This window comes from Arachis duranensis, chromosome 4, assembly GCF_000817695.3.
Source record: "Arachis duranensis cultivar V14167 chromosome 4, aradu.V14167.gnm2.J7QH, whole genome shotgun sequence".
Classification (NCBI taxonomy): Eukaryota; Viridiplantae; Streptophyta; class Magnoliopsida; order Fabales; family Fabaceae; genus Arachis; species Arachis duranensis.
The window spans coordinates 6,960,632-6,969,943 of NC_029775.3; the positions used below are offsets into that span (position 1 = coordinate 6,960,632).

Genomic DNA, 9,312 nt, shown 5'->3' on the forward strand with positions numbered 1-9,312 from the left:
AATGTACAAAGTTTTCAGGTTTATCGACATTGAAAAGATACACCCTAATGCTTGTCCTGCACTAGTAGCTGACCTCTTTGCTGGTGAATAGGGTATAATAGCTCTTGCATTTGGTATGTCATATTTCAAACTAAATTTGATTTCTCCTACTTGTTACTCCTCCTCCCCTCTTTAGTTGTTTCTTAATTACTTTTGGTTTCCAATTTCATTCATTTTTTTCATTTTTGGGGGCGGGTGGGGGTATTCAAGGTTATACACGATTGTTCCAGCCAAAGAAACCAGTAACAATGTCCAAGCGGTTGTTGCCCTTGCTACCGGAGATGCTTCTGACGTAGTCAGTGAAGAGCTTGCACGCATTGAAGCAGAATCTATGGCTAAAAATGTTGTTGCTACACATAGTGCTTTGGTAGCTTAGGTTGAAAATATTTTGATAGAGAGGAAAAAGATCAACAATGTTAAAAAATGACTGACGAGGCAAAACTAGAGTTATATTGAGTTCGCTGGGCTGATGCCATTGTGGTAATTAGAAATCATGTTGGTTGATTATCTTTAATTTGTTCATAGTTGCTTATATGTGATAATAGTTATTGTAATATTAAGTGCTTTCTTTTATTGTTGTTTTGGTGTTTGACGTATCCTACTAGTACTTCGCTCTAATACAAGAATAGTGACAAAATGTACCTAGTACTATCACAAGAAAAAGTAATTGTTTTAAAAATATTTTCTATAATAATAATAATAATAATAATAATAATAATAATAATATAGAAGAGTCAACGCCTCTGTATTGATGCCTTAGTAATAATAGAAATGGCAATGCTTCTAAAGTGATGCCATAGTTCAGCGCAATATGCAACGCTGCCTAGGGTTGCTATACTAATAGAATAGGCAACGTTTTTAACTAGTTGAAAAGTTAATAAAAAAGAGAATGCTCAATAAGTGTTGCATTAGAGTCTGATCAAAAGCGTTGTCTTTGTTTAAGAATAGACAACGCTTTTAAAGAGTTGCTTTCAAAAGCGTTGCTTTTGAAGCAAAAAAGCGTTACTTTGACCTAATGCATCGACTACATCTGCAACGCCCTCTTAAAGCGTTGCTTCAGATCCAAAAGTGTTGCTTTAGATTAAAGGCAACTCTTTTTTAATCTTTAGGCAACACTTTTTAAATGTTGTCTAAGACGAAAAATGTTGTAGTGAATTATTGCTTATTCATTTCCGAAGGTCAATTTGTTCAATTAAACGTATTGCAGTTCTTATACGTATGTAGTATCAATCAATATTTGAAGAGAAACAAAAATTATTGAAAAGAAAAAGATTACAACTTCCAACACAAATGGAGAAAAAGAATTTAATAAACTCACTTTTGAAAGAGTAGGGAAATTTATTCATCACACAAACAAAGACATAAATGTAGAAAGATGGTAAGAGTAGTCTCCCACACATCCAACACAACCGTATATAATTTGGATTATTATCCAAAACCTTTATTGGTAATATATGTAAAAGTCTCCTTCGGCATTATATAATGCATGATCACATATATGTTACTGCGTCCAAGACTACTACGCATTCATCATATATATATATATATAAAGTTAAAACTTAGACATAGTTAATATGTATGCAAGCATGATGGCATGTACATTGTATCCATGTTGTTTAATTTCTGATCATTAATAATAACGTGTGCATTGGAAGTTTCGAGGCACCTTACGTCCACAGGTTCTCATCACCATTTTTAGGTAAAGCCGGGTATCAACAAAAGGTATGCCTAACATCTTGCTTTTAATTGACTTGCAAAGGCAAAGAACTGCCTCATAATTATCAAGTCCGTGAAATTGGCTGCAGCATAAGTGAGAAATGATTTGATTCGAAAATACATATTTCCTATAAGGATTCACCAACTTCGAACAGATGCCTAACTTAAAGGTATTTATGGAACAAGTTTTAGGTGGTGGTGGAGGAGATCCAATTCGAGGTGGTGGGGGTGGAGGTGGAGACAACTCAGGTGGTGGTGGCGGAGGTGGTGGAGGAAGAATTATAGTTGGAGGTGGTGGAGGAGGAATTGTAATCAGAGGAGGTGGTGGTGGAAGTGGTGGTGGTGTTAAAACTGGAGGTGGTGGAGGAGGAATTACAATCGGAGGTGGTGGTGAAAAAAGAGGAGGAGTTATAATCGGAGGTGATGGTGGTGGTGAAGGAGGTGTTAAAACTGGAGGTGGTAGAGGAGGAGGAGTTACAATCGGAGGTGGTAGAGGAGGAATTACAATCGGAGGTGGTGGTGAAGAAGGAGGAGGAGTTATAATTGGAGGTGGCAATGGTGGTGAAAGAGGAGGAGGAGTTACAATTGGAGGTGGTGGAGGTTGAGTTACAACCGGAGGTGACAATGGTGGTGAAGGGGAAAGAGGAGTTACAATTGGAGGTGGTGAAGGTTCAGTTAAAACTGAAGGTGATAGAGGAGGTGGAGTCAAATGAGGAGGTGGTGGTAGAGGAGGATAAATAATTACAATCGGAGGTGGTGTAGGTTGAGTTAAAATTGGAGGTGGTGGAGGAGGAGAAGTGCTAATTGGCGGTAATGGAGGAGGTAGAGGAGGAGAAGAAGGAGATACAACCAGAGGTGGAGGAGAAGGAAGAGTTACAATCGGAGATGGTGGAGGAGGAGGAGTTACAATCGGAGGTGATGGTGAAGGAGGAAAAGGAGTGACTTTAGGAGGTGAAGAAGGAGGATTTACTTTTGGAGGTGGTGTTGGAGACAAAGATGGAGAAGAAGGAGGATTTGTTTTAGGTGGTAATATTGGAAAAATTGGTGGAGATGAAGGAGGTTGTGTCTTAGGAGGAGACAAAAGTGGAGTAGAAGGAGGGTTTATCTTAGGAGGTGGTATTGGAGACAAGGGTGGAGAAGATGGAGGGTTTATCTTAGGAGGTAGTATTGGAGAAATCGGTGGAGATGATGGAGGAGTTGTCCTAGGAGGCTGCATTGGAGACAAAGGTGGAAATGAAGAGTTTGTATTAGGAGGTTGTACTGGAGAAATATATGGTGAAGAAGAAACATTTGTTTTTGGAGGTGGTACTGGAGACAAAGGCGGAGAGAAAGGAGTGTTTATCTTAGGAGGTAGTGTTGGAGAAATAGGTGGAGATGAAGGGGGACTTGTTTTAGGAGGTGAAGAAGGGGGATAAAAGGGATGATTTGTTTTCGGAGGAGGCGTTGGATACAAATGTGGAGAAGATGGAGGATTTGTCTTTGGAGGAGACAAAGGTGGAGAAGAAGGGGGATTTATCATAGGAGGTAGTGTCGGAGTAATTGACGGAGATGAAGGAGGTTGTACCCTAGGGGGTTGGTTTGGAGAAATAAGTGGAGAAGAAGGAGGGTATGTGTTTGGAGGATATACTGGAGAAACAGCTGGTGAAAAAGGAGGATTTATTTCTGGAGGAGGTATTGGAGAAAAAGGTGGAGAAGATGGAGGGTTTATCTTAGGAGGTAGTATTGGAGAAATCGGTGGAGATAATGGAGTTGCCCTAGGAGGCTGCATTGGAGATAAGGGTGGAGAAGAAGGAGGGTATATGGTTGGAGGATATACTGGAGAAACAGGTGGTGAGGAAGGAGGATTTATTTCTGGAGGAGGTATTGGAGGCAAAGGTGGAGAAGATGGAGGATTTATCTTAGGAGGTAGTATTGGAGAAATCGGTGGAGATGATGGAGGAGTTTTTCTTGGAGGCTGCAGTGGAGGCAAGGGTGGAGAAGAAGGAGGGTATGTGTTTGGAGGATATACTGGAGAAACAGGTGGTGAATAAGGAGGATTTATTTCTGGAGGAGGTATAGGAGAAAAAGGTGGAGAAGATGGAGGGTTTATCTTAGGAGGTAGTATTGGAGAAATCGGTGGAGATGATGGAGGAGTTGTCCTAGGAGGCTGCATTGGAGACAAGGGTGGAGAAGAAGGAGGGTATGCGTTTGGAGGATATACTGGAGAAACAGGTGGTGAAGAAGGAGGATTTATTTCTGGAGGAGGTATTGGAGACAAAGGTGAAGAAGATGGAGGGTTTATCTTAGGAGGTAGTATTGGAGAAATCGGTGGAGATGATGGAGGAGTTGTCCTAGGAGGCTGCATCGGAGATAAGGGTGGAGAAGAAGGAGGGTATGTGTTTGGAGGATATATTGGAGAAACAGGTGGTGAAGAAGGAGGATTTATTTCTGGAGGAGGTATTGGAGACAAAGGTGGAGAAGATGGAGAGTTTATCTTAGGAGGTAGTATTGGAGAAATCGGTGGAGATGATGGAGGAGTCGTCCTAGGAGGCTGCATTGGAGATAAAGGTGGAGAAGAAGGAGGGTATATGTTTGGAGGATATACTGGAGAAACAGGTGGTGAAGAAGGAGGATTTATTTCTGGAGGAGGTATTGGTGAAAAAGTTGGAGAAAATGGAGGGTTTATCTTAGGAGGTAGTCTTGGAGAAATCGGTGGAGATGATGGAGGAGTCGTCCTAGGAGGCTGCATTGGAGATAAAGGTGGAGAAGAAGGAGGGTATATGTTTGGAGGATATACTGGAGAAACAGGTGGTGAAGAAGGAGGATTTATTTCTGGAGGAGGTATTGGTGAAAAAGGTGGAGAAGATGGAGGGTTTATCTTAGGAGGTAGTATTGGAGAAATCGGTGGAGATGATGGAGGAGTTGTCTTAGGAGGCTGCATTGGAGACAAGGGTGGAGAAGAAGGAGGGTATGCGTCTGGAGGATATACTGGAGAAACAGGTGGTGAAGAAGGAGGATTAATTTCTGGAGGTGGTATTGGAGACAAAGGTGGAGAAGATGGAGGGTTTATCTTAGGAGGTAGTATTGGAGAAATCGGTGGAGATGATGGAGGAGTTGTCCTAGGAGGTTGTATTGGAGGCAAGGGTGGAGAAGAAGGAGGGTATGTGTTTGGAGGATATACTGGAGAAACAGGTGGTGAATAAGGAGGATTTATTTCTGCAGGAGGTATTGGAGACAAAAGTGGAGAAGATGGAGGGTTTATCTTGGGAGGTAGTATTGGAGAAATCGGTGGAGATGATGGAGGAGTTGTCTTAGGGGGCTGCATTGGAGACAAGGATGGAGAAGAAGAGTTTGTATTAGGAGGTTGTACTGGAGAAATAAATGGTGAAGAAGAAACATTTGTTTTTGGAGGTGGTGCTGGTGACAAAGGCGGAGTGGAAGGAGGGTTTATCTTTGGAGATAGTGTTGGAGAAATAGGTGGAGATGAAGGGATTGTCCTAGGAGGCTGCATTGGAGATAAGGGTGGAGAAGAAGAGTTTGTATTAGGAGGTTGTACTGGAGAAATATATGGTGAAGAAGAAACATTTGTTTTTGGAGGTGGTACTGAAGACAAAGGTGGAGAAGAAGGAGGGTTTGTCTTAGGAGGTGGTGTTGAAGAAATAGGTGGAGATGAAGGGGGATTTGTTTTAGGAGGCTGCGTTGGAGATAGAGGCGTAGAAGGAGGACTTTTCTTAGGGGGTTGTTTTGGAGAAAAAGGTGGCAAAGAAGAGGTGTTTACTATAGGAGGTGGTGGCCGAAAATTTGGTGGTGAAGAAGGGGGATTTGGACTAGGCGGTGGTGGTTGAGACAGAATAGAAGGTGGTGGTGGTGGCGGTGGCAGTGGCGGTGGTGGTCGATCAACAGAAGATGGTGACGGCGGCGACGAAGGTGGTTGAGACACAAGAAATGGTGGCGGTGGCGGTGATATTTTCACAGGAGGTGGTGGCGGTGGTCGTGATCGATACCAAGGAGGTGGTGGTGGTTGTTTGGAAGTTGGAGGACGAGGTTTTTTCTTAGGCGGTGGTGGTGGTGGCGGTGGCCGTGGTCGTGGTCGAGACCACGGGGGCGGTGGTGGTCGTTTGGATGTTGGAGGACGAGGTTTTTTCTTGGGAGGTGGTGGTGGTCGTTTGAATGTTGGAGGACGAGGTTTTTTAATGGTGGGTGGTGGCGGTGGCCGTGATTGTGGTCGATACCAAGGAGGTGGTGGTGGTTGTTTAGATGTTGGAGGACGAGATTTTTTGTCGTCAGAGTAGGAGCTGCTAATCAGAGTAGCAAATAGGAGGATGTTCAAGAAAATCAAATAGATTGTAGTGGCCATAACTTTATTGTAAGTGATAACTTCGATCTTTTTTGTTTATATTGTGCACTCAAGTTATAGCTTTTTCTTATGAATCGGTGACATTGCTCAGGGTTGCAAGTAATGAATTTATAGGCCAAGCATTCTTGCTTGTGTGTTTATGATAGTCCACGATGGTTATTAATGTTGTGACTTGTGACTCATTTATCTTAAAAGGTATAAATTATTAAATAAAAAAAAGTGATAATTTCGTTTTAACATATAAGTTCTCTGATGTAATTGTGTAAAATCTTTAATTTTTTTAACATAAAGTGTGAATAATTACAAGCTTATATATATTAAAAATCATTTTTATTTTAAAGAGTTAGACAATAAAATTTGGTTTAATTTGTTATTCTAACTATTTTAGTCCTACATGATCTAATACTATATCATGTCCATCCCCAAATTTTAAGTTATTTTGCATATGAATTATTTTATCCCTAACAATCTTTTTTATGTTTTTTATTTAATTATTTATTAAACTTCATTTGTACTTTAACTTATGGTAACTAGTTTTACATTTACCAGTGAACTACTAATATTACCCTCTGTTTATTAACACGTTTAGCCGTAATTGCCACCGAAATAAGTATATCTGTGCATAAAGATTCAATTAATAAGTGTTATATATGTGTGACAAAAACAAGAGTTAATGATAAATAAGTTATTAATTTTTTTTATTTTAAAAATAAATAAGTCCTTAACTAATTAAAAAAATATAAAAATAGTATTTATTTTCTAAAATGCGAAGTATCTAAATCTTTTCGAAAGATTGATTTATTTTTATATATTTTTGACTACAAAATTTAAATGTCTTGTATTTTAGAAAGTCATAGAAATTTTTGTATTTTCAATTATTCAAGAACTTATATGTTTTTTAAATTAAAAAGTTAGAGATTTAATTATTTTTTTCTTCAAAAACAAATAATCAAATATTTTGTTCTTAATTATTTCCAAGGTCAATGAAGGATAGAAACCACCATTTTAGACATTACATTACAATAACACCACTAAATTTTAGTTGGGAAGAGGAAAGCCATATTTTTTCCATCCCTTTTTTCTTTTTAGTTTTAATTACATAAAAATAGTAGTACACTCATAATATACAGGGGTAGTATTATAGACGAAGAAAAAAGTATACATACATAGTTTTATTATTTCACTCAATTGCATTAAAAACTTTTAAATAAGAGGGTGACTTTCCTTTGTACTATTCCATTATATATTTTCCTATTTTATTTTTTACTAATTATTTTCTTTCATCTTCTTTTAAACTAACTCCCAAATACAGTTTAATTATACAACAATTACGTTGGAAGAGGCAAGTTAAATTGGACTACATATGTGTATGAAATCAAAATCAATGACAGAAAACACGTTTTTTGGATTATTATTGTAAATTTGATTTAATCTCAAAATATTGATAGCAAATAAATTTATGTGTAGATAGATTTTTTTATATTTTTATATTAATGAAAGATAGCTGATGCTTAGTGGCTGGCTAGCTGCTTCTAAATACTAAAAGCATTATGAAAAACCAAGAATATCAGTTTTACATATTATAATTAAATATAAAAAATCATTTAGTTGGCGCTTAATAATATGTTATAATAAGACTTGCATCAAAGCAGCATAACTTAAACTTAGTTTGGTAAAAAAATTTTAAAAAATATTTATACTTTTTAAAAGTACAAATATTTTATTTTGTATTTGATAAATTAAAAGTTTATATATTTATATTTGTAGTTTTTAAAAGTTAGAGATGTTTTTAAAAGTACTTAATAAAAATTTTTTAAAATTGACTTATACTTATCAAAATTAAAAAATTAAAAACTATTTTTAATTTAATTTACCAAATATAAATATAACAACTTTTAAAAAAATAACTTTTATAAACTATTCCTAAAAAATTTACTAAATCAAGACTTAGTTTGCAATTTGTGATGCTTATTAGATTTACAGTATTTCCAATGCCGTACGGTAAAGGAATCAAGCTAAGTTGGATATATAGTATTTATTACGATCATATATACTATTGAAGGGGCTAAATCATATATTGACATATTCTCAAATTTTGGTCCATTAAATTAATTCATGTGTATTCATGGGTCAAATAATGTAAGAATTTTATCATAATGTTAGGAATTAACATTTGTTTGTCTTTTTCTCTTTCTCTTAATTTCTTTTCGTTTTTCCCCATTTTTAATTATTTTTTAACAATATTCTTTTCGTATTATTATTATTATTGTATTTTTTTATGTTCTTTGATATAATTGTCATTTTTTTTAAAAAAGAAATCATCTTATTTAAATTTATCACATTATTGTTTTTGCAAAAATTACTGCCTTTTTCTTAAAATTACCAACTTTTTTTTTTCTCAAATGTGTCGTAAACTACTAAAAATAAGGAAAGGGTACAGATACATAGAATGACTATAGGAAAAATATTATATATATCATTTTTGTATACATCTCATGCATGTATATATTTTTTACTTTTTAGTATATTATTAAGTATACATATTTCTTTTATTATTATGTTAAAAGATAAATTTTCTATTTTTTTAAAACTTTTTAACAATTGGCATATTTGTTATATACTCAAGAATTGGGTAGAAATTCAGAAGTTGGAGAAGTCCTATTTATTAGCACTCAATGACTCTATATAGCTTATTTGACAAGGTTTTGAAATTTCATTTTTCATAAATAATTATTTATTTAATAAATTAATATAATATTATAACATTTATTCAGTTATATTTTGAATTAATAGATGAGAGAGAAAAATTATAAATAATTAAAAAGAGTTAGTATTGTTATAAAAATAATTTTATAATTTATCTTTTAATTTAATAAGTAATATATTTTAATTATTTTCTTAACCTAATTAAAATTTTTAAAGTGAACATATAAAGAAAATACAAATAAATTGAACAAAACTACATATAACAAGTGTTGGAATGAAAACGTCATCCCAAATATGAATGTGTGACATAATGTTTGGTATGTGTCAACACATAGTATGAAAAATTGATGAGAATTCTTTAATGTAAATACTAGTTATATAAGGGTGATGTTAGGTAGAAAAGAATAATTACAATATAAAAATGTTATATATAAAATATTTCATTTTTTTTTATAAGTAAGTGAGATATATTTTCTTATCACTTATCTTTTTTATCACCTACTATTTTGCTGCAT

The 9,312-nt window shown here is 35.4% G+C and overlaps 1 protein-coding gene across 1 annotated transcript in view; it reads right to left on the bottom strand.

The window, feature by feature from the left end:
- The window catches only part of LOC110279830 (proline-rich extensin-like protein EPR1), a 44,883-nt gene extending 38,792 nt beyond the window's left edge, over positions 1-6,091 (bottom strand). Inside the window, exon 1 of the mRNA XM_021139967.2 lies at positions 3,122-6,091. Coding sequence (XP_020995626.2) covers positions 3,122-6,091 — 2,970 coding nt within the window. The remainder of the gene's footprint in view (positions 1-3,121) is intronic.
- Between the last annotated feature and the right edge of the window lie 3,221 nt (positions 6,092-9,312).